The sequence below is a fragment of the Anomalospiza imberbis genome, chromosome 3, assembly GCF_031753505.1.
Source record: "Anomalospiza imberbis isolate Cuckoo-Finch-1a 21T00152 chromosome 3, ASM3175350v1, whole genome shotgun sequence".
NCBI lineage: Eukaryota > Metazoa > Chordata > Aves > Passeriformes > Viduidae > Anomalospiza > Anomalospiza imberbis.
In genome coordinates, this window is record NC_089683.1 from 111,622,893 (window position 1) to 111,646,923 (window position 24,031).

Here is a 24,031-nt window from a genome sequence, read left to right on the forward strand (position 1 = left end):
GTTCATTCAGCACTGTGATCTGGCTCTCCAGCCAAACCCATCCTGACCCTGCAGTGTGATGGTTATTTAAGTATCTCAGTGGAACTGCTCCTCCAAGTGTCAGATAAGGCTGCACAAGGTTCTTTCCAGGATCACACATGAAGCCTTGTCCCCATCAGAGACCCATAAATGTTGTTTCCTGAGGTGCTGTGTGAATGATCATTGCAGTCTGGGTCGTGGGCCTGGGTTTTTCCCAGTGTGCTTGGCTTGCGTCTCTGTTCCTCTGAAAAATCTCTTATCCCAGAGATAAGATAAGTCTGGTAGGGCCTATGGGCTGTTTGGGGTGGGAAAGGGAGCAGAGGGTTTTAAGGATACTGGTTAGCACAAAACCAGAACAAGGCTGAAGAGCTGCTTTCCTTGTCTGGTTTTCCTTATGGAGCTGCTCAGCTCTTGCACTGTGTCTGGGAAAACACTTGGAAAAAGATCAGCCCTAGGTAAGACTAGAGGTTTGCTTAGCCCCCATCTCAGACTGGAGCTGAAAAAGCAAACAGCTGGGGAAGAATGCAGGAACAGGATTAGAGCATTACAGCATTGCTCTGTCCTGCTCACTGCAGAGGCAACAATCTGGTTGGTTTTGGATCCTAGGCTCGGGCTTTAGGAGGAGCTGTTGGGAATAAGTGTTCAGCAGCAGCTGGGGAAGGTGACTGAAATACAGAGCAGACTGGGGATAGCAGGAGGTGCTGTAACATTACAAACATTTTAATGCCACAACTCAGCTTTCTTTCCTGCACGGAGTGAGCCAGGCACAGGGTCCTGCAAGCACTTCTGCCCTGGCTTTTGAGATGTAACTGTGGCTCCAACATCCACCTTCTGCCAAGAGGGAGCACTTGCACCACCACCAAACACTGCCAAAGAAAATCCTGTGAGGTGGCTGCCTTGAGACAGACATGACACAAAACACACTGGCACTGAGAAAGGCACCAAGGCTGCTGCTTTCAGTTGGAAAATTCAGCTATCCACAGGAGCAGTTTCCTCAAAGGACTTTGGGCTCCCCATTTGCTATTTTCTGCACAGGAAAATCCTGGCAAGACCAGAGAGGACAAGGCTGATTTCCCAACCCAGCCATATTTCCCATTCTGCACCTGACCAGCCCCAGCCAGGACAGCTGTTCCATCACCCACTCAGAGATGCTGGTGTGATTTTTCCAATAAGCTGCTTCAGAGCTGAGGCTTGTTCCTCCAACAGCTGGTTCTTCTCCTCCATGCTCTTCTGCTTCAGCTCAGCAGCCTGCAGGGCCATTGCAAACCTCCTGTTCTCTCCACGGAGCTCTTCAATCAATAGTTTGTTCCTGGAGAGTTGGGCCTAAAGCAGGGACAGGAGGCTCCAGGTTGAGCATCCCATGCAGGGGTACCAGATGGGCAGGGACACACAGCACCAGCCCCTCTGGCACTCACCTGGGTATCTCTGAGCTGAGCTACCCTCTCTGCCAGCACAGCTTCAGCATTCCTCAGACTCTGTTCCAGCCCCTCTGCCTGTTCCACAGCTGCCTGCAGCAGCTGCTCGTGTTCCTCCTGCAGTGGGCAAGAAAGTCTGTCTTTGGGTTGTCCCAGCTCTCTCCTGGCCTCTGGCAACCCTGGACTGTACATTTCCCCAAGGCCCTGTTCATGGACCCTCACACTCCTTGAGGCAGAGCAGGGGGGTTCATCAGAGGTGCAGGATACAAAGAGCAGTGGGACAGATGTCTAGAGCAGTACAACCTTCCCTAGGTCTGCACCCAACCAGTTTTAAGACAAGGCACAGATTTTCCAGCAGTGCTTTCTACAAAACTAAGCCATTAGCCAGGAAATCCATCTCCCAGCCAGGAAAGCTCAGGGAGAGACTAAGTCTCCTTGGATGCAGTCCTCATGCCTGCTCATTATAATTCCTTAGGTTATAATTTGCCCTATCTTTGCCCAGAAGAAAAACTCGCAAAAAACCAACACCAGTTTGCTCAGTACCCTAGAGATAAATCCCCCTGTATGAGTGCAGGCTGGTGACTGGAGGATTCATGAAGAATTAAAGTTGCAGCTGAATTTGAAGGCAAGTGCATTTTCCATGTGGGTTCTTTGTATCTACCATCTTCCACCCAAACCTGTGGTGGCTTCAGTCACAGCTGCCCTCCAGGCTGCCAGGCCAGCAGTGTTCTCTTCACAGCACCCTTGACTGAGCTCCTGCAATTCCCTGCTTACCTGGGTCCTGACCAGCTGCCTGCATGTTTGCTTAGCCTGCAGCTGGAGGCTTTCCTGGAGCTGCTGAGTCTTGCACTGCTCCTCTCTCAAGGTGTTCTGCAGCTGCTCAAACTGCTTCTTTGGCACCATGTTGTTTATCTGGGCCTTGGCCTGCTGCAACTGCAGAGTGTGCTGGGCCTGGGCCAGGCTCAGGCTGGCTTTGGCTTCCAAAAGCTGTAACACAGAAAGGTTGACAGCTGGTTACAGCTTTGAGCCAACAACAGGACAGGCCCAGGCTGTGTTTCAGGGGAGGGGAGAGGTTAAATAGTGCCCCTCACCTCAGCTGTCACCCCAGCATGGGCACAGCAGAGCTGCAGGACCATGGCAGTGGTGCTCACTGGGCAGCCTGCAAAGCAAGGGAGTGAGAGCACTGAGAGCTGCAGGAGGAGAAACAGAGACCCCGTGCTGAGAGGTGCTCCCCTTGCTGAGTAGCGAGGAGCAGGAGTTGCTGGAGGGATTCCCTGGGAGGGAGTCCCAGCACCAAGGGCCACAAAGGCAAGAGACAGAGGGGGCTGCTCACTTGGGGTCTTGGATACATCCCAGGCTAGCTGTGATGTACTAAATGTCCTGTACTACATGTCCTCTGCTTCCTGTCACCAGCAAAGGGCAAAACTGGTAATGGGAAGCAAATCTGGTCCAACTTTGCACTAGGGCTGCCTAGGGATGGCTGGCAGGGGTAAGCTGTACCTTGGAAAGCCAGTCCCCAGGGTAGAATGCAGGAGAGGAATATTAACACATTGGAAGGTTTCTCCATTGGCTTTCCTCCCTCTGTCCTGGTGATCCATGTTACTCTGCTCTGACCACCTCATTTCCCATGCCTCCACAAGCCCTGACTGGCTGCTGTCATCCCTTCCCAACCCTTATCAGGTGCTTCCACTGCTCCAGCTCCTCTGTCAGCTGAGCCCATGGGGAACCACAGCCCCTGGCACCCCTGTGTGAGCCACCTCCACTCAGCCCCCATCCCCTCAGCCCAGCCAGCCTTGCACAGGACAAGGACAGGAGGGTGTCACAGGGACAAGCAAGCAAGGACCTCTCCCCAGCTGCACCTGAACTGGCTTCAGCCATATGTGAGCAGGAGGGAGAATCCTTTGTCCTCCACAAACAGGAGGAGGACAGCTTTTATCTGCCTGGGGAGGGTGTCCAGCACAGCCCCAGGCAGGACAATACCAACATCACAGAGACCACTCAGCAGCCTGCCACCACATGAAGGACACTCACCTTTTCCTGCGAGGCCTGGAGCTGCTGTTGGAGCAGCTCCATCTCCATCCAACATGCTGCATGCCTCTGGTGGTGCTCCAGCCTTGCAGCAATCTCTGCTCCTTGTAGCCACTCAGCCTCCAGAAGGCTCTGGCTCTGCAGCTGGGCAGTGCCAGGGCCATCACTGTGACCAGCCTTGTGCTCAGGGGGTTCACAGCCCAGCTGAGGCATCTTGACATCCGGGTGAGAGAGCTCCTCCTTGCCCTTCTCACTCTGGAAAAGGTTGAGAAAAGAAACAACAAATCATGCACAGGAGGCTTGGGGTGGGAACACAGGCAACAAAGACTGACTGAGCCATGTGAGTTTGGGACTGGGAGTGAGAGAAATCTCAGGGAGAAAGAGTGAAAGTAGTGAAAGTCATTAAGTCATTAAAGATTTTCCCCTTCTGTAAAACTTTCAATGTCACCCAAGTTTTCACTGCTTTATAAGATGAAGCTGGTTCTTCAAAGGAAGACTGGGTTTGAATGCTTGAAACAAACATTTTTGCTCTCCTCTGTGAACACGTGCAGTTTTTGCCCTTCTAAATCCTTCAGCCAAGAGCCTGGCAGTTGGGGTTAATGGCTTCTTACCAATGCTGTTAACTGCTATTTCAGCCAGCTCCTCCAACTTCTCTCTACCCAACTCACTCCTGTTTTTCCTGCTGGGAAGAGGGATAGGATCAGCTTCAGACCAGAGAGCAGCAAAGCACAGCCCCCCAGGGGAGAGCCCTGTTTTGGGTAGTCCCACATCTGGTTTTGGCCTGCAACAGGAAGCAAAGCCAAGCCAAAACAGAGTTGGCCCTGAATTGATGCAGGAGTGAGTCAGGTGCCTCTGCCCCAGCAGGTGACTCAGCCCAGCCTAGCCCAGGGCAGACAGCCTGGGAACATCCAAAGTCCTGCAATGCTGTCAGAGGCCTAAGAACTAAGGGATGAAGAACAGTGGGACAGTTTAGCAGACTGGGATCATCCACACCAGAAACCTGTCTCCCCCCAGATTTATGGCTCAGTGGGTGACCCCAGTACCTATCTAAAGCTTCCTAAGGAAGAAATCCATCCCGTGTTAACTCTTCAGCAAGCTGTTCTCCAGCAGCCAGCACAGGTCTCCTGTACAGGGAGAGACAGCAGTGAGACAACCATGCACAAGCCCTGCTTACTCTGGCATTCTGTGCTGGCTCCCTGATCTTTTCCAATTTGGTTTCCAATGACAGCAAGGACTAAAGAAAACTTTGAAAAAACCTTCCCATAACTCAGGCAAAATATGTGGGGATAATCAAGAGACAACAGTAGAGAAGGAGCAGGTCTTCAAGGGAAGGGAAATAAAGGGGAATAAGGATAAAGGGCATCAGACTGAATTTATGTGGCTTCAAGCTGGCCAAAATTATTTGGCAGTCCTGTGGTTACAAAGTGATTTGATTTGACTGTGACCCCAAATCCAAGGTGGCCTCATCATCCTTCCACTTCTGTTGGTACTCCCAGTCTCCCAGGAGGCCACGAATACTGGCACCTGTGGGAATGAAGCTTACTCCTGTGTTGGACAGTCCTATCCAACAACTGCTGCTAAACACCAGAGCCATCCAGGACCCAAATTCCTCACGGGAAGGCGCAGGGTAACAGACCATCCCTCCTGGCAGGGAGGACAGCACTGCAGTTTGTGGCAGAGGAGCTGTGTGAGCAAGTTCCTCCTCTCTTCTTGAAGCACAAGGACCAGTCCATGTGCTACGTTGTGTTTGCTCACCTCAGTGCAGCTGCTTTTGGGAGTTTTACATCGAATTCACACGCTGTGCTTCCTGTGGCATCTCCAACATCCGTGTCCAAGAGGAGATGAGTGTGCAGTCAGCCACAGGAGCACATCCCAGCTCCCTGACCACACTCCCATGGTCAGTAAAAGACATAATATAGCTTTTGCATTTCTCTGCATGTGCTCAGTAATGTTTATTAATTGGAAGTATCCTAGTTCATAGTGCACTTCATGAGAGCAGCAGAACAAAGCTGCTGTTGGAAAATCCAAGAGAACACAGCTGCTGTTACAGCGTTCAGCACCATCATGGTGTTAAGCAGCCCTGTGTCTCACAAGGCATCTGCTTTTTCTTTGCAGCAGCATGTTAGATTTTCAAACTACCTTTGCACTCAAACCTGACACTCTCTTGAGCTCTGGGTTCATTTTCCAAGTACTGCATGACATCTTTCAGCTGCATCAGCTCCAGTTTCAACCCGTTCCTCTTCAGCCCTGTATTGACAGCCTGAATGTCAGGTTTCCTCGTATGCTGTTACACCACTGTCTCCCAGAGCTTTTTTCTTTCTCTTCCTGCCCCGCAGGTCAGGTCTATGTCCTGAGATGTCTGCTGTTTGAAGGCATTTAACTCTGCCTCCTCCCCAAACACATCCCCTTGTCTATCAAGATTCCATTTCTCCCTGACAAATGCTTTCCACTTTACCTCCAGCTTCTAGATTGAACAGGCCATTTGTTACAGCAAACATCTGCACTGTTTGCACTGGTGTGTCCATCACACAATTGTTCATTTCTTCTCTGTTCCAGTGTTGAAATTGCAACAGAAGATTTTGGTCTACCTGCTCATCTGAGTCTTAGGGGATCAGCTCATTTCCCCACAGAGGGCAGTCTCCAGACACCTTGTCCCTTTCAACACCAGAGCCCTCAGCTTCACTGTCTCTCCATTATTCCCATCCTTTTTAATCTTTTCATACCCAACAGCCAGCATTTTACACATCTTGGCTTGTTCATCATCAATCTTTTCTTACAACTTGAGCTGCCTCTGCTTCCACAGAGACTTAGTCTTTTTTCTTCTGCTTCTACTGCTGGCTCTCATGGGCGCCCTGCTCTTGAAGGCCCCACCTTGGAGCCTTTATTGTTGGGAAATCACCTCCTCTCACACCAATGCTGCTGCAATAAAGCCTTACAGCTGTCCTCATGCTGCCATTCACTCCATGACAGCTCTTGGTTATGCTCAACCTCTGCATTTTTCCTAAAGATAAAAATCATTTTGCTGATCTGGGATTGACATTACAGCTTGAAACTGCTCAGCCAGCCTCTGAATGTACATTTGCTGGAGATGCAATACAAAGGGTTTTTTATGTTGCAAAGTCAAGGCAATTTGTTAAACTTCACAGAAAGTTCCCACACCTTTTGCACTTCCTAAAGACTCACATCCATCACATCTTTTCCAGCAACTCTGAAAGCTCCCCACTGCAGCCAGTCCATCTGCCATTCATCAGAGATAAAATAGCTTAAATGCCTTGTATTCCTCTTATTTGGGTTTGTTTCCCTGGTCTACCACAGACTTCAGCCAAATCACCTCCCTTCTCCCTCACCTACTCCATATCTCAGCTCTAAAACACTGATAATGACCTAGCAAAATCCACTGCTTGCAAATTGCCAAGAGGAACACGGATCCCAAAGGGAGACACAGCAGGGCAGAGGCAGGAGGAAGGGGAGATAAACAGTTACTCAGTGACAACCTCTTTCTTTCACAAGCCAATCTCTTTTACCTATATGGAGAAATTTAAGACATTTTTTACTGCTTTTAAGATAGCAAGTTGTGATCATCTAGCAAGAAGAGGCAAGTTTGCTGAAGGACCAAGAAAGAGGTAATAAGAAAACACTAATGAAAGCTCTTTTATATCTCTCACTATTTTAAGATACAGTCTTTGCTGGGCACTGCCTCTAACACAGCCTTGAAGAACATGCAGGGAAACTTAGTCTTGAAATAAAAGCACTCATGTAAGGGGAGTTAGATGTCTCACTTCAAACTACTGCAGCCCAGCAATTCTGCCCAGATTTTCTTCCAAATTAAAACAGCTCTCCAGCCCTGTGAAGAATCAGCCCAACCTGCTCTGATATGAGCAGGAGATGCACCCCTAATCTCCTCCTTAGCTCCAGAAAGAGAACAGTGCCAGATCTCAGGCTCAGTCTGTCCCTGTGCTGCATATTTACGTCTTCTCTGTCCTGGTCCAGCTGCTGCCCTGGATGGCAAATGTCTTCAGTGTGCTGCTGTCCCGTGCTAGCCTGCTCCATCTCAAACCTCTCCTCCAGCTCCAGGCTCCATTCCCATTTTTGCTCTTTCAGCCCATTAATTATAGCCCAGTACTTTGCAATTGTTTCTTCAAGATCTCTTTTCTGGTCTTCCATCTTGCACATCTCAGCCTGGAAACTTTCCTCACTGTCCTTCCTCTCCCTCTCAAAGTTTTTCCACATTAATTCTATTTCTTCCTCATAATAATTTATCTGTTGGAAGGAGATAGGATTGGATAGAAGCTCCAGAGAGCTTTCCTCTCCTCCAATAGCTCCAATTCAGACTGACCTATTGGTCCCACTCAACAGGGGACTCTCTTTAGGTCGTTCTGGTCCCTGATGAACTCAGGGCAACAATCAGTCTCATGCAGCAGTGTCTAACAAGCAGAAAGCAGCGAGTCCCATTTCTTGCCAGCAAGCAGCACGGTTCTCCCCATTCTCCCTGTTTGCAAGGAGCCCCAGAGAGGAGAAGGGAGAGGCCAGGGCATCATCTGCCACTGCTCCCCATATCCCTCCTCCACTGCAGAGTGGTTCTTTGTCAGGATGTGGTGGTGAGAAGCTGCTGCTCCCCACACCTCCCCTGTGAACACCAGAAACTCCAGGATTTGATGTGCACAAAGGCAGGACTATAAAGCAGGCAGATCTGTAGGCAGCTTTGTGCTCCTTGGAACTGCTCCATCACCTGTGTGGCAGTTTAGGATTTTCTTGTGCAGTGCTGCAACACAAAACCCAGCAAGCATCACTGACCTCTCAGTTCAGCAGCAAAAGGAGTAAATGTGGAAACTGAGGCCTCTCCCATGAGCATTCACAGCTGTCTGAAGAGGAGGCTGGGCTCACACTGTCACCTCAGAGCAAGCAGCTTAGAAGTGTGCTGCAAGCCAAGGGTGACAGGGCTCTGATACAGCCCCACCACCAGGAGACACCTGGCTGCTTCTCCTCTTGGTCCTGACCCTGGTTCTACTGCGACAACACTGAGTGATCTCTGCTTCCTCACAAGACCCACACAAACATTTCACGAGGTGACAGTGATTTCCACAGAGCCTTTGCCAGCCAGTGAGGCAAAGGCTCCAAACCCTCCTACCAGCTAAGACAAGCTGGAGAAGCACATAAAATAACCCCACATGAGTGATGAGGCACCACCCTGCTCCCCAGCCTGAACTCTCTCTCCAGCAACCCTGCTGGAGCAGATGTCTCATCAGTCACGCTGCAGCAGCTGTGCTTACCAAGCAGCCAGGACATCTCCCCCCACCCCACTCACCTTGGTTTCCAGCTGCACCTTCAGGTCCTGCAGCTGCTCTTGGAGCTGCTCCACTGGGAGTGACATTTCTGTAAATACAGAAGTAGGAACAAGAAGGCTTGGAGAGGGGTGTGATGGCAGAGAGGAGCCCTGTGAGGGGAGGCCTACAAGACAGGACCGATCAGGAGGGCTGCAGCTTCATCCAGTCCATACAACCCCAAAAGATGGACATTCCCCATCTATCTGGCAACTAGTCCCAGGGCTGCATCACCCCTCTCAGCCAGAAGCTTTTAGCTAATGCTCAACTTGAATTTTCCAACCCACAGTGTGGGGCTACTTCCTCTTTATTGCATTGTTTCCTCAGCATCTTCAACACTGAAGATCTGCCAGTTCACCCACAGCTGCCTAGTTCACAGGTTCCAGCAGCAGCTCTCAAGTTGGAAAACCCTCCTCTCCTCCATCTCCCTCCTCCCCACCACCCATCTTCTCCTTCTTCCCTCTCAGTACCAGAACTGGCAGCAGTAGTTCAGGCACAACAAGCCTCCCCACACTCCCATGCAAACTTGGATCCAGAGGGAACTTTGTTGCTGCTGAGAGGCTGGGCACGGAGCCCTCCTGCACCTTACCTGCTGCTGGCAGCCCTCCCTGAGCCCTGCTCTCCTGCAGCTGGAGGCGCAGCCTTTGCAGCTCCCTTCGCAGCGCTCCGTTCTGGTCGTACAGCACCTGAAACAAACACTGCTCAGGACACAGGGCAAAGCTCCTCCAAAGCTCCTGGTAGGGCCTCCCCCAGCCCCAGCAAAGCCTTCCCAAACAAAGGATGACATTAGAGAATTTGGAAGAGACAAAGAAGAAATATAAACCCAGATTTCCAAGACCACCATCACTACACACTGTGAAGCACAAAGCAACTGCCCCTGAATGCAAAAGCACACAAAACCAGGGGTTTTGCCAACACCTCAGGGGGCTGGGCCTCCTGAGACCCTCCTGACCTAAATAACCATTGGGAGAATCCAACACAGAAGATGGATTCACACATGATCTCAGCACGAGCCCAGAAGGTTTGTGTTTACAACCTCAAGAGTCTCGTGTGGGCACACGGGCTGGCCAACAAGCACTGCTCTATGCAGAGAAGGGGACCAGCAGGAGTCACAGTGAAGCAAAGCCCACAGACCTCTGGGAGGGAACATTTCCAGGTTGCAGAAGGGAGAAAACAAGGGAAGAAATTGCTGATCCCATGGGAAGCTGTCCCAGATTGCAAGACAAGATGTATTCCATTTGCCATCTGTATGGCAGTTGTCTTCTGTTAAGTGGCCAGTTTTCCTTATCTCTTCCACAACCAGTCCTCTCTCAGGGGAGACATCTGCTGTTAATGGGCTATTGAATGTCACTGCAGGACTGATAAAAGTCACAGCATCCCATAGTGAGATGCTCCGCCCCGAGGGAGGAGCCAAGCATTCCTACCTGGATATAGTCTGGGTTTTTGGGACACCAGACTCAGCTTTTCTGCTGGATTTCCAGGACTGCAGCCATTTCAATTTGGACTGCTATGAACACCCTGACCAAAAAGGGAGTCAGGTTGTATTCTGACTCCGTCAGTGGTTTTTCTTTTGTATTATTGCATGTATTTTGTTTTTTATTTCACTTTTCCTAATAAATTGTATTTCTGACTTGGAGTCTCTCACTGGTTTTGTTTTCAAAACAGAACAGAAACACAGCACAAGGCAGGTCCTACTGGTCTCCTGGTGCCAGAGATACCCCCAAGGCCAGCACAGGAGTTTATCCCAACTCCATCAACAAGGAGTCCCAGAACACCAAGTAATGAGCCACCACACCAGTGCAATGAGCCACTTCCATGGAGGTGTCTGGAGGTGGGCAGCTGCTTGCTTCACCTCACATCCTCTATCCTGTACTGGAAGCAACAGCATACAAGGCATCCTGCCTTCTTCTGGACTGTCCACTTTGAGCAGACATCCAATTACATCCCATATCCTGCCACCCAGGAAACTGATGTGCAGCAAGAGCCTACGAACTAGGGCACTTCCAGTTAGCAAATATTACTGAGCAGATGTGGACAAATGCAAACCCAGTTTGTTTCATCTCCATTCTAAACAGGAAAGGGGGGACTGAGAGCATTCAACGAGGGTAAAGGATAAACCCCAGTGGGTGCCTTCAGAGGGGCAGGTGAAGCCTGGAGGTCAAACCTTCCCATCCATCAGCATTCCCATGGACAACTCTGGAGCTGATCAACGAGAGTAAAAATTTTAGCATGGAGCATATTCAGCCCTCTGGTGCCACCTGGAGCAATGCTGCACTGGATAGTGCTTCAGAGTGTTTGCCTTTAATTCCAGCTTGGAGAAGGGCTGCCTGATGCATGCACAGAATGGCTTTGCTGAAAGTCTGCATTTCAAGCCCTTGATGGGGGGATGTGACTGTCACTGTCCCTGCTCAGGGGTGCTCCCCAACCACACACACAGTGTGTAGGAACAAACAGGCATTGTGACAAGCACAGGACTCAAAGAACAGAGCACCCAGCAAAAGTTAAAGATAGACAAGTTAAAAATGCAAGATACACATGTTAAAAATAGGAGAAGGGAAATAGAGTTTGTGCTCATGCCTCAGAGAGCCACAAGCTCTGGGAAGGAGCACAGAACCCTGCAGGAGTTACAATACACACAGCACCAATTCTTGGACCACACAAACACAACAGATATCTGGTCTGGCTTACCTTTACTCTCTAGCAGAGTTCAGCAGCAACAACATTTTTAGGGTTTTTTTTTTAAGTGGGGGCAAGAAGGGAGGGAAAAACAAAAAGATAGAAGACTTTAGCTGTTAATATGGTTTCCAGATTAGGAGAACAGCTTTCTCCTTGTGCTCAAGAAGGAATCCAACAGAGCCCAGGGTCTGTCTTTAACAAACAGAGGTACATGGTTCCCTAACAAAATGGCTACAAGCAGGAAGGAATTTATGATCCACCCCTACTCTCTCCTGCCAAAATCCTGGCAAGGCAAACAACCCATGGCAGGCTTCAGGAGTGAGGAGACAGGACTCTGAGCAAGGTAAGAGGGATCCCTCTGCCCTGTGATCAGGTCTGCCTCCTTCCACCCCCTCAGGCCAAAGTGCCCAAGAGATGTGCTGCAGAGAGCAGCACTGTGACAGGAGCAGTGCTGCCCACAGTACCTGGCACTGCCGCTCGTACTCCAGGACAATCTCGGCAAAGCGCTCGCTCTGCTTCAGGAACTCTGGGCTGTGGGGCTCCCCCTGCTCCAGCTGCACAAGGAAACACTTCTCATCAAGAAAATCATCTCCAAATGGACAGTTAAAAGCTCTACTAAATCACTGGGGTCAGGTGCTACAGCCATACATTCAACAGAAGGCTCCCTAAGGGGCCCATCACCTGTGGGATGGGTCAGAAAGAGAAGAAAAAGCATTTTTCTCCACGTGAGACACCAAACTACAGGCAGGCTTTCCTGGCTAACAAGATCACAGACTCAATTCCTTCCCCAGATTCATTTTAGGAGTGATACTAAAACAAACCCTTTACTTCAATACTAGTGAAAAATAACACTTTTCTGGAAACCAAACTCTATAAATTTTTCCCTTGAAGACTGCAGATTTGCAGAATTCTCTACAACTGGAAACTCTCCTCACACATTTTTTAAAATTTTTCCCAGCTTCCAGGTTGTCATTAAAACACAGGAGAGCTCACACGGGGGGACACCATAGCAACTGACACAAAATATGCAAGATCAAATGTTTTACGAATTCCTGAAAAGTTCTTATTTGACTCAACAGAGAAAGGTTACCTTATCCTTCACAATGTGGTTGAGTTCTTTTTGCAGCTCCAACACCATTTCCTCAGAGGCTGACAGTTTCTCAGCCATCTCTGTGACCTTGTTTTGTAGCTGTGTGTTCTCCTGCAGATAAAGTGGAGATTTCCCTGATGCAGTGGGTCCTGACATGGCAGGATGGGCTTTTCAGCCACAGGTCCTCAGCAGGGACAGTATGACAGTAAAACAACTGGCATATCAGCAGGCCAAACACAGCACAGCTTCCAGGAGACCCTGGACATGGCCTGGTTTTGGCCAGGACAGGGTTGATTTTTGCAGTGACCAGGAGGGGATGTGGCTAAGGTCCAGATGTTATTCTGTACCACCTCATTCATTGCTGGGGACAGAGGGAAGGCACTCTCTCAATTCCAGGGAGAAGGAGATGCCTTCCAGAGAAAATGTGGCTGCTCTGCAATGAGCATTTTGCATGTAAATCACTCTCTCTTTTGTAAACTTTTGTTGCTAATATTGTTGCTGTCACTGGTTGTTTCTTATCTCACTGCTGTTTCCAGAAAATTGTGCTTATCTCAACCCATGGTCTTTGCCTTTTGTGCTTCCCATTCTCCTCTCCAGCCACTGAAAAGTGGGGAGAGGGAGTGAGCAAGCAGCAGTGTGGATTGGGGAGTCTTGGTAAGAGAACTAAATTGGGGAGCACCATTCCTAAACCACGACAGGACAGCACATTGCAGATACCACATGGGCTCATCTCTCCAAAGGACAGAAGTGGGTTTTGCACAGTAAGAGCTAGACAGCCCCACAGATCATCTCTACCTCTGCTCCCCAAAATTGTGGTTTCCCTCACAGTTAACAAAGCCAGCAAGTCCTGAGCTGACTCCATCTGTACTTCTACACTGACCAGAACTGGGGTAATCTCAGGCATGCACACACCATCATCTCTGCCCTGGACATGGTCCCTGGCACAATTTTAGCTTTGGTCATTGTGTTTTCAGGTGTTACCAAGGGCCAAACCACTGCCAACAGACAGCACAGCAGTTTAGTAATGGCATGGCAAGGTAACAAGCTCTGTATTTAACACAACTGTATGGATGTGGCTGATGATTCTTCTGCATAAAATTCCTGTTCTTCCCAACAAGAGCAAAGTGAACCATCTATATTTGTCACCTCCTCTGCTTTGTCACCTCTGAAAGAGTGAAGGTGTTTCATCCAAGGCAGCTGTACTTACATTCATCACATGGTTCAGCCTCCCTTGCAGGTTGGCCTCTTTGCCCTGGAGGAGCCGTGTAGCAGCCTCCAGCTTCGCCTGGTGACTCACTGCTTGCTGCAAAAGCAGCTCTTTTGCCTCTATTTCTGCCTGAAAATTCCTGGGGAAAAAAAGCAACACGGTTGGGACAGACGGAGCATGTTCCTGGATGGCCACAAGCAGGACACGAGAGTTTTGTTGGAAGGATGCTGAGATCACAGGGGTGGAGAGGGGTCTTCAAGGACTTTCCTGCCACTGACACATTGACAAAACAAGTGGGAGATTCAAAAGGGATGTGTAGGCACATTTTCTCCACCCCACCAAAAGAAGCCCTCCTACCTGAGCTTGCTCTGGGTGTGCTCCAGAGCGATGCACTGCTCATCCAGCTCCCTGCCCAGCTGCAGGCAGTGTCTCTCTGCCTTCTCCAAACCGAGCCTCGCCTTGTCCCTCTCCATGGCGATCTGCCTCACCTGGGTCCTGCAGACACAGCGAGCAGGGCATGAAGAGACCCCTCAGGCAGCCCACAGAAGGGCCCTCACGGGGAGCAGAGCCCTTACCAGAGGCACTGCAGTTTGTATCTGTAGGAGGTGCCAGCTGCATGCTGGAGGCCACTGCTGGGGACCATGAGTGTGCTGTCCAACGCTGCAGGCAGCCCTGCCAGGCTCACCTGCTCCTCTGTGCTGCTGCTCTGCCTCTGCAGGAACAGACTGAGATCACTTCCTCCCTCTTCTAACAGTTCCAACAGCGTTTCTGCTGTCACACCATCTGACCACCCTCCAGTCTTTCAGGGATGCTCCCCCATCTCACAGATAAGCCTAGATCACAGCCACCCCCACGTTCCCCCAGCCCCGGGGTGACCAAACCCATCCTGAACCTGGCTGCAAGCGCTTCTCCCACCCCGGGCAGCTGCTCACTTCACCCACCACCACCGATCCAGGCAGAACCACGGACCCTGAGGATCTCCTCTAAGTTCTTCCAGGGCTCAGGTGGCAATGACAAGTTGAGGCTTGGCAAATCCAGTGTCTTTGCTGAGGCTGGAGAAGTGGTGTGGGCCCAGGTAGCTTGGCCAGAAGGACAGGCTGCTTCCTCTGATGCTGAGGAAAAAAAACAGCAGGAATAAGTCAGTGGGGCCAAACTGGCAGAAGAAAACTGGTTTTCAATACCAAAGGGAAACTTCAGAGACCAAATCAATACTGAAGAATATTTTAGAAACAACCCCAGGCTGCCAGGAGGGAGATGTCCTGAGCTGCCCTCGTGGCAGCTACAAGAGCAGGTTTGCAGACACAGGCCATTCAGTTTGGTCTCCCCGTTGACCCATCAACACCCAGTATCCACAGAAAGGCCAGCACTGAAAGTTGTATCACTTACAGGGTCTTGTGAAAACTGTCAGATGGGGACTGAAAGCCAGCATTTTATTTGACCAAAGAGCAGAACCCAGAAAGCTGATACAGAACTCACAACATTTCCAAAAGCACCAACTTTGTTCCAAGTTTGGAAGAAGCCTGTCTCCAGAGAGCTGTTACCTCAAAGTCTGAAGCCGAAAGAACGACTCTTTTTTCTTTTTTTTCCTCAGGATCCTGGATTGAGCTGTCCTGGCTGTCAGGGTAAGGAGAAATTCGCTTCCACCTTAGCACATTCACGTGGTGTTACTTCAAAAGCAAATGCCTTGCCAGTCCTTGGAACTGAATGTACTAAGGAGAAAGAAGTATTTTACATCAAACAAACAAAAAAAAAAAAAAAACAAACGTGGATGAAGCTTGTTCATGCACTAAAAAGAGGACAATCTGTGTCACATGTGAGGTGCAGAGACATCAGCACTTCCGAGGTCAATATTAGAACTGGGGTGATGTTTTTCCTCTCCTAGGATGTGCATCCCTCACCCTCCCATAGAAAGACGAGGCTCAACAGCCCCCTGTTGATTTATATTACAATCCCACACCACCCAGGCAGGGCTTGCTCCTGCTCAGGCAGTCCCCAAGGGAGCCTTTGTCACCGTGCGGTGGCTGCAGTGCAGTCCACATCTAAAAACTGTCCTGCATGAGAAGAACTCTCCCCAGGTCACCACCCTCAGCTGCCTGACTGAATCCTATGGAATTACCCACTTGTGAAAAGAAGTACCTGAATTGTTCTCAGTAAACCCCGATCCTCCTTTTTTTGTTGTTGTTGGTGTTTTTTGTTTGTTTGTTTTTGGTTTTGGTGGGGTTTTTTTGGGTTTTTTTGGGTTTTTTTTGTTGTTGTTGTTGTTTTGGGTTTGGTTGGTTGGCTGGGAGAGGGGTGCAGGGGGAAATGGATGGAGAAACCCTTCGAAGTGTGTGATGTCTGGATTCCCTACAGGATCACTTCAAAACATGAAACACAAACGAACCGCCCTGCGCAGGGGACTGGCAAGGAATGAACTGCTCCTTACCCAAGCTGAGTGGAAATCACCTCACGGAGCTGCCGATCAAGGCCATCAACCAGGACCCTTTTTACAAACCTCATGCCATGGAGCTGCTGAGTCTTGGCGGCCTAAGAGACACTGACGTGCCGCGGGGAACAGGGCTATGCATCCGCGGGGACGCAGGCACGGCAACACCGGCCCGGCCCGGCCCGGCCCGGCCCCGTTCGGCTCCGGCTCCGTTCGGCTCCGTTCGGCTCCGTTCGGCTCCGTTCGGCTTCACTCGGCTCCGTTCGGCTCCGGCTCCGTTCGGCTCCTCTCGGCCCCGCGCATGCGCAGGCCGGGCGCACGTCCCCGTCCAGCGCCCCGGCTGCGTTTCCCGGGCTGAACCGGGAAGAGCGGCGGCGGGAGCGGATGCCGCCTCTTTGCTCAGTTCCTTCTGCAGTGCCGCGTCCAGGTCCGGGCTCCTCAGGGTGAGAAGGGCAAGGAGCTCCCGGAGAGGGCCCAGCGTAGGGCGACAGAGGTGACGATGGGACTGGCGCACCCCTCATGAGGAAAGGTCGAGGGGGCTGGGCCTGTTTGGTGTGGAGAGGGAACCTCCTCAGTACGGACAAAATCCTCGAAGGCGGGTGCCAAGAGGATGGTGCCAGGCTCTTTCCAGTGGCGCCCAGCGGCGGGACGGGGAGCGGCGGCCATAAACTAAAACACCAAGCTCCACCTCCAGCACGCGGAACAAGGTCCTTGCCGCGGGCGTGGCAGGGCGCTGCAGCGGGCCGCTCAGGGGAGGGAGGTGAGGGATCGTCCCTCCCCGAGGCGCTCCGCACCCGGCCGCTCTCCCCGCCGAGCCCGGGCCGCCCCGCGCGCCCCGCGGCCCCGCGCAGGCGCGCTCCGCCCCCGCCCGCCCCTCCCGCGCAGGCGCAGTGGCGCGGCGGGGCGCGCGCGGCGGGCGTTGTGCGGCGGCGGCGGCGGCGGCGCGGCCATGGCGGGGTCCGCGGGGTCCGCGGGCGGCTCGGCGCGGAAGCGCCTCATGAAGGAGGAGGACATGACCAAGGTGGAGTTCGAGACGAGCGAGGAGGTGGACGTGACGCCCACCTTCGACACCATGGGCCTGCGGGAGGACCTGCTGCGCGGCATCTACGCCTACGGTGGGCGGCGGGGCCGGAGGGGGGAAGGGACGCGGGGCCGGGGGGACGCGCTGAGGGCAGGGAGGGCTCCGTGGGCCGGGGCAGGGCCCGCATGCGGGCCCCGCCGCGCCTGCGCCGCGCGGGTGCCGCCGGCCGGTGGCGGGGCCTGCCCTGACGCTGTCCCTTGGCCCCCGCAGGGTTCGAGAAGCCGTCGGCCATCCAGCAGCGAGCCATCAAGCAGATCATCAAGGGCAGGGACGTGATCGCCCAGTGAGTGCGGCCGGGCACGTTCCCTGCCTTGAGGCCGGAAGGGGGATCGGCCACCCGCGGGCCTGGGCTGCTGCCTGGCGGGGTGTGGGGAACGACCTGAAAATATTGGTGGGACACGGGGACAGGTTGGCCAGAGCAGCTGTGGATGTCCCATCCCTGGAAGGGCCCAGGGCCAGAGCACTTTACTTTCTGTAAAGTGCTGAATGGGGCTCTGGGCAACCTGGTCTGGCGGGACGTGTCCCTTCCCATGGCAGGGTGGGGTACGGAGCTGGATGTTGTTTAATTCCCTTCCAGTTCAAACTATGCTTTGGTTTTATGATGTGACAAGCAAAAGAGTGAAATTGCCTAACTTGTTGTGATCCCGTGCCAGCTAATGCCAAAGTTTATTAGGTTTAGTTACTGTAAAAAATATCTCTTAGAGACAAAGAAGGATATGCATCCCACTGAAAAAAAAGTCCTTTCTTGGTCACTAGTGCAAATTACTAGCCTTGCAAATTGTGTTGGCTTATCTGTCATTATCTGTATGTGTGGCAGATGGCAGAAATTTAAAATGCTGGTCTGATAAGGAGTGAAGGTGCCAATGCTGGGGACCCTGGAGTGTTCTGTCCCTGGCACTGCAGTTCTCAAAGCTCTGATCATAACAAGCCTTTGTTGGCACCACGTAGCTCTTTGCAGTGGGGGGGTGGGATGTGTTGAAATTGCCTGTGCTGTTTGTCCACACATGCAGAGTGTTCACCAAGCGTGTGTTTCTCAGGTCACAGTCGGGAACAGGGAAGACAGCAACATTCTCCATATCTGTTCTGCAATGCCTGGATATACAGGTAAGCTCATAGCAGCACATGCTAAAAATAACTCTTACTAAATCACTGGTCTTCATCATGAAAGTGTGTTCTTTAAGAGTGAAGCTTTAAGAATGAAGCTTTACTCTGAAATCTTTTCATTACAGGCAGTGAACCTCAGACAGAATTCTGACTGAGAACTTCACCAGACTCTGTAACAGTTTAACTGTTAAAGCCAGTCTGGCAAAATAAGTTCAGATGATATCTTGTAATGATAAAGTTGTCTTTAACAGCTGACCTCTTCCACTAAGGGCTAAGTTAATCTCTCAGCAAGCAGAATTGTCTTCAGACAGTCCTAATAGCATCATCAGCCTGTCTGGACAAGTGCCACACATTGCACAGAACCAAACCTAGATTTTTGACTGACAGCTGCTTGCTTTAGTTCTGCTCAGGGACATCATGTTTATCCAGTAGTTTTGGGGTATAAGTTGGATGTGCAGATGCAATTAAATAAAAGGGTTTCAGCGGGCTGGGATTGTTACTCATCTGTCACTGTCTGGGGATGTAAGAATTAAGATTTTATGTTCTAAGTGGAAAGGGCAGCTTTTGCTTTAGTTCTGTAAAGTGCTCATATCACTTTTGGAGGTGACACTTCAAAACTTTGTCTTGGAGTCCTTGAGCAATGCAAAGTGTTTATCTGAACCAAACACACAGAACTGAAGGACCTGACATTTGGTTCTATTTTGCAAGAAATGTACACACTTTTTTTTTCTTTAAGCACAAAATTCTGTGCTAAATCCTTCAGCTGTGACATCTCACAGCTCTGATTCTGTGAAATCCATCACCCCTTGCATGCCTGGCTCTCTAGCCTGTGATTAACTTCCTTGTGATTCCGTGCTTTAACCAGGTTCGTGAGACCCAAGCCTTGATCCTGGCACCAACTCGGGAGCTGGCTGTGCAGATCCAGAAGGTAGGAGCATTTCCATCCTTGTCTGGAAAGCACTGGCAAGGCCTGGGGCCCGTGCTCTGGTGTTTCTCTAGCGGAGCTCAAAGCAAGGCTTCCACTTTTTCTTTCTGTTCCTGAGAGAAATAACAAAGTATCATCTGATACAGGGCCGTTTGCCCATTATATTCATTACTTTGGCAGTGTGAGGTTTTGCACAGCCCTAACTGAGTTTTTAAGGCCAGTGCTTCTAAAGCAGTTGTGATCCCTGAGGAACTGAGTTCCCAGTGTTTTAAGGCCTGCTGTTGTGGCGATTTGGGTACCAGACATTGCAAAAACCCTTCTAACTCCTTGTGCTGACACCTCTTTGGAAAACCCACAGCGTGGCTGCGCAGACCAGCATCTCCTCACAAGTGCAGCCTGGGGAGAGCCGGGGCAGTGAATCCATTTCTTTGTACCCACACAGGGGCTTCTCGCCCTGGGAGACTACATGAACGTGCAGTGCCACGCCTGCATCGGGGGCACCAACGTGGGCGAGGATATCCGCAAGCTGGATTACGGGCAGCACGTGGTGGCTGGCACTCCAGGCCGCGTGTTCGGTAAGGGAATCCTGACATTTATTGTCACACCGCTAATGTAACCTGAGGTGAAGTGTAACAAGGTAACAACTTACTGCTGTTGTGCCTGGAAAAAGCTAGAGGGAAGTCAGTGGTGATGGGGTTTTTATTTTCTCTGTTTATGCTTCGCTTTCCATTGTCGAGGTGACTTTATGTGGTGGCTTTGGAAAAAGGAGAAAGTACTGCAGTCCCTGAATCTTTCAAGGGGATAGGAGCCAGGCCTACGTGAATGCCAAAATTAAGCCCACAGTTTCTGTGTGCTGGTGGTTGCTCCATCTTTGTTAAATCAGGTGCACTTGTAGCTGGTACCTTCTGCTTCCACTGCGTGAAGAATTCAACATTTACTCTTCGTGGCAGTTACCACAGGGGTAATGTTGGCCTTCAAGCTCCCATCTTCTGTGTATCTGAGAAACACACAACACTTACACAAGTCCCTGTCACTGGGAGAACGTGAGCTGATCCCCACAAGCGGATAAAAAGCCCCCAAAAATTAGCAGCTGCCAAACTGGGCTGACTCTCAAAACAGGATTTGTGGATTCTGCTGACATAAAGTTCACCTGGCATTTTGTGTTTCTCACATCTGTCCCTCCTCCACCAAAATGCCCTGACAGTGGTGGTGAGAATGCTTTCAGAGCATTCTCATCTCACAAAGTGAAATCTTACAGACATGATTCGTCGCAGAAGTCTAAGAACCCGTGCCATCAAAATGCTGGTTTTGGATGAGGCAGATGAAATGCTCAATAAAGGTAAAACATTTGTCTCCCTTCTACTTCCTTTCTCCTTCTTTGAGATTCTAGGATGTCCCAGCTGGCAGGCCCACTTCTATAAAGTTAAATTTTAAAAAGTCAAACTATTACAGTTAGTTGTAGGTTGTAGTAGGTTAAGTTACACAACATGCCTTGTCTGATGTTACTGATTCACACATTTATGCTCGTGACCCAGTACTGAATTCTAGATCAGATTGTGGAAGAGGAGGATATTTGGGAGAAGGATGTGCTAACTGTTCTGTGTGGCTTGACTTGCACTGCAGGCTTCAAGGAGCAGATTTATGATGTGTACAGATACCTGCCTCCAGCCACACAGGTGGTTCTGATCAGCGCCACTTTGCCACACGAGATCTTGGAAATGACCAACAAATTCATGACAGACCCCATCCGCATCCTGGTGAAACGGTCAGTGAGTTTCCTTGGAGAGAACAGGGACTCTGAGTTGGTCCAGCCCTGGGCAGTTCACAGTATTAACCGATTTAAATGTACAGAGTCTCTCATGTTCCTTCTCACCGTGCCTGCGTGTCTGCAGATGTGCTCATGTCCTGCTTTCCAGCAGGGGGTGACTTAACTCCCTGACTTCATCCTTGTCCAGTTCTGTGTGCTGCTGCTCAGCCTGGCTGTCCCCTCATTCTGCCCATGGATAGCAGTCTCTCCTCATGGAAATCTATCCTTCATACTTATCCAATTCCTGGGCTCCCCCAACGAATTTTTTAGGCTTCCTGTTAAAATTTCCTATTACATAGCAGGCAAAAAAACCCTTTAGCCAACTGATCCTGGGTGTTCTTGGAGGCACAGTTTACATCTGGTGGTGTCATGGGTCCTTGTGCACTGGGACTTGGGAGGAGTGTCCCTCTTGCCTGAGCTCTTGCACTGCCCCATTTAGTACATTCCAGCTTCTTGAGACTTTCTTCAGTCTCTCTTGTCAAGAAGCTGCAATGTAAAAATGATGAGAACAGAAGTGTTCCCCTTTGGAGCTGGCTGGAGCAGAGCAGTTCCAGTCTGCTGAATAGGTCACGTTCAGGGCCCTTCTTAAAGCTCAGTTTTCCCAGGACTCTTTAGAACAACTTGGACTCCATCTGGACCCAGCAACCCCCCAGCACATGGGCAGAGGGATGGTCTCTGGTGAAGCACACCCATCCCTTCTAACTAACTGCTTTGGTTTTCTCCCCTGCAGTGATGAGTTGACCCTTGAAGGAATCAAGCAGTTTTTCGTGGCTGTGGAGAGGGAAGAGTGGAAGTTTGACACCCTTTGTGATCTCTATGACACGCTGACCATCACCCAGGCTGTCATCTTTTGTAACACCAAGAGAAAGGTACAGGGGCCATCAGAGGGGCTTGGTGCTTCCTGAGGGTGACTCAAACAGTGCTGGGTTAGTTAAGAGATCTGGTTGCTCCCTCATTCGGAAATAGTTCTGTAGGACCATAGGTTAAACTTTTGGGATGTGTCTAACTTAAAACAGCAGAGGCAGACCTGATACAGCTGACAGGAATTGCCTTTTTAGAGAAGTAAGAATGTGCTCAATCTAACCGCTTACAATTCCTGGAGCAAACCCACACTTCCTGAATAAATGCTCTTAATTCCTTTCCTTTCGGGGCTTGTGGAGCCCTGTATCATACAGCTGATGCTTTGTAAGGATTATTTACTTCCCTTGGTCTCAGAATGCTTGTGGAAGTGTCTCTCAGTCCCTACCAGCTCATCTTGGCAATCATTCAGGAGCTCAGCTGCTGTGTTTGGCTGTCTGAGCAAAGAGCTAACCCAGGCTGTGTTCACAGGTCGACTGGCTCACGGAGAAGATGAGGGAAGCCAACTTCACAGTTTCCTCCATGCATGGGGACATGCCCCAAAAGGAGAGAGAGTCCATCATGAAAGAGTTCAGATCTGGTGCAAGGTAAATGCCCCAGATAGCATTGCTTACATCAGTGCTGCCTCAGGGCAGGGAAACCATAATGGCTCTGTGTCAAGGCTTTGTTCAGCTCAGAGTAAGGAGAACTCTGATTTCCATCTCTCTCCTGTGGTGTGGAAGGGTTGAGAGATTGCCACTTTCCAAGGAGGGATACTCGTACCTCTAGAATTAGTCTGTTCTATTTTGCTGAAGATGTTGGGAGTTGCTGTGTTTAAAATTCAAGGAAAAAGTGTTTGTGCTCCATCCTCAGTATTTGAAACACTTGGGAACATTATTCCTTCTGAAAGACCCAAGCCGTGTTGGTCCAGTCTTGGCTGAAGTTTGGTGGTAGTGCAAGGGACAGCTTTCTGTGCAGCAGAAGTGTGGATGCTGCTGGTGTGCTGTGGGCAGGGGGGAGCTCAGAATAGCAGGGGATGCTCTCTGCTGGAGACTGGGGGTTCCCAGAAAAGCCCTAACTGTGCCCTTCTCTTTGCAGCCGAGTTCTTATTTCCACAGACGTTTGGGCTCGAGGCCTGGATGTGCCTCAGGTGTCACTGATCATTAACTACGACCTGCCCAACAACAGAGAACTCTACATACACAGGTAGGCTGGGGCTTCCCACAGCCACTGGGGCTGGGGAAAGTCTTCCCACTGCAGCTCCATTCCCTCTTCCCTTTTGCCTCCACAGAATTGGCCGCTCGGGCAGGTACGGCCGGAAAGGTGTCGCCATCAACTTTGTGAAGAACGACGACATCCGCATCCTGCGGGACATCGAGCAGTACTACTCCACCCAGATCGACGAGATGCCCATGAACGGTGCGTGCTGCCTGGCCCGCCTTCTGGGAAGGGCCTGGGAGCAGCAGCGTTGTGCTGTCCTGCTGGGCTGTGGCTCTCCACACGCTCAGCTCTTACTTTTAATTCTTTCATTTTCTCTCGTTTCAGTTGCTGATCTTATCTGAAGGTCTGTGGTTAGCAGGAAGTTGTACCCTTTGGTACCCTCCACAATTCGGTTTTGGACCCACATCCTTTTATCGTATTTTTGGTCATATGTTCTTGAGTTGAGCTGCACTTGGGAACCTGTGTAAATATTGTCTGTACTCCCACCCATGTTTTTCAATTAAAAAGGAAGTTTTACCATAACCTGTGCTTAATTACTTTAACCCAGCACAGTGACAGGCAGGGAGTTTTGAGATACTGCCATACTTGGCTAGCATAATGAAACAGAGCACTGGACACTCCCCATATCTGGGTTTGTAGAATACAGGGCTTCCTGTTCTCTACCCTTTTGTTATTGCTGTGCTACGCCACCTGATGTACTTTTAGTTTCCTTAACTTAACCTTCAAGGATCAGACATCTACAGGAAAAATCTGTGGCCTGGCCCTAGCTTGCTGTAGGAAAATTGAGTTACGAGATAGCCAGAAATTTCCTGCTGGTTACGTCTTTCCAGAGCCAGAAATCGCCACAAGTACTGGTCCTAGATGAGGATTTCCCAT

General features: G+C 50.5%; 2 protein-coding genes across 4 annotated transcripts; one reads left to right on the plus strand and one right to left on the minus strand.

Annotated features, from left to right (window-relative positions):
• Nucleotides 1-118: 118 nt before the first annotated feature.
• Nucleotides 119-16,377, minus strand: LOC137471869 (ninein-like protein). 3 transcript variants are annotated; one of them, XM_068186490.1, is made up of 14 exons: nucleotides 16,250-16,377; nucleotides 15,297-15,464; nucleotides 14,697-14,867; nucleotides 14,331-14,467; nucleotides 14,113-14,250; nucleotides 13,756-13,894; nucleotides 12,549-12,659; nucleotides 11,923-12,012; nucleotides 9,372-9,468; nucleotides 8,767-8,834; nucleotides 3,465-3,716; nucleotides 2,208-2,420; nucleotides 1,434-1,550; nucleotides 119-1,341 (listed from the first exon to the last, which is right to left on the minus strand). In XM_068186490.1, exons 4-14 carry the CDS (start codon nucleotides 14,396-14,398, stop codon nucleotides 1,153-1,155), a joined length of 1,482 nt encoding a protein of 493 aa, XP_068042591.1. In that variant the 5' UTR covers nucleotides 14,399-14,467; nucleotides 14,697-14,867; nucleotides 15,297-15,464; nucleotides 16,250-16,377; the 3' UTR covers nucleotides 119-1,152. The 3 variants fall into 3 exon arrangements, with proteins under 3 accessions (XP_068042591.1, XP_068042590.1, XP_068042593.1); XM_068186489.1 differs by having other exon boundaries at nucleotides 16,201-16,367; XM_068186492.1 differs by lacking the exon at nucleotides 16,250-16,377 and having other exon boundaries at nucleotides 14,688-14,867; nucleotides 15,297-15,901.
• A 683-nt stretch (nucleotides 16,378-17,060) lies between these two features.
• EIF4A3 (eukaryotic translation initiation factor 4A3) lies at nucleotides 17,061-23,677 on the plus strand. The gene is made up of 12 exons (XM_068186493.1): nucleotides 17,061-17,295; nucleotides 17,472-17,544; nucleotides 18,299-18,365; nucleotides 19,231-19,293; nucleotides 19,733-19,865; nucleotides 20,549-20,629; nucleotides 20,914-21,055; nucleotides 21,828-21,966; nucleotides 22,427-22,542; nucleotides 23,033-23,140; nucleotides 23,226-23,353; nucleotides 23,480-23,677. The coding sequence occupies exons 1-12, from the start codon at nucleotides 17,130-17,132 to the stop codon at nucleotides 23,494-23,496; spliced, it is 1,233 nt and encodes a 410-aa protein (XP_068042594.1). The 5' UTR covers nucleotides 17,061-17,129; the 3' UTR covers nucleotides 23,497-23,677.
• Nucleotides 23,678-24,031: the final 354 nt, after the last annotated feature.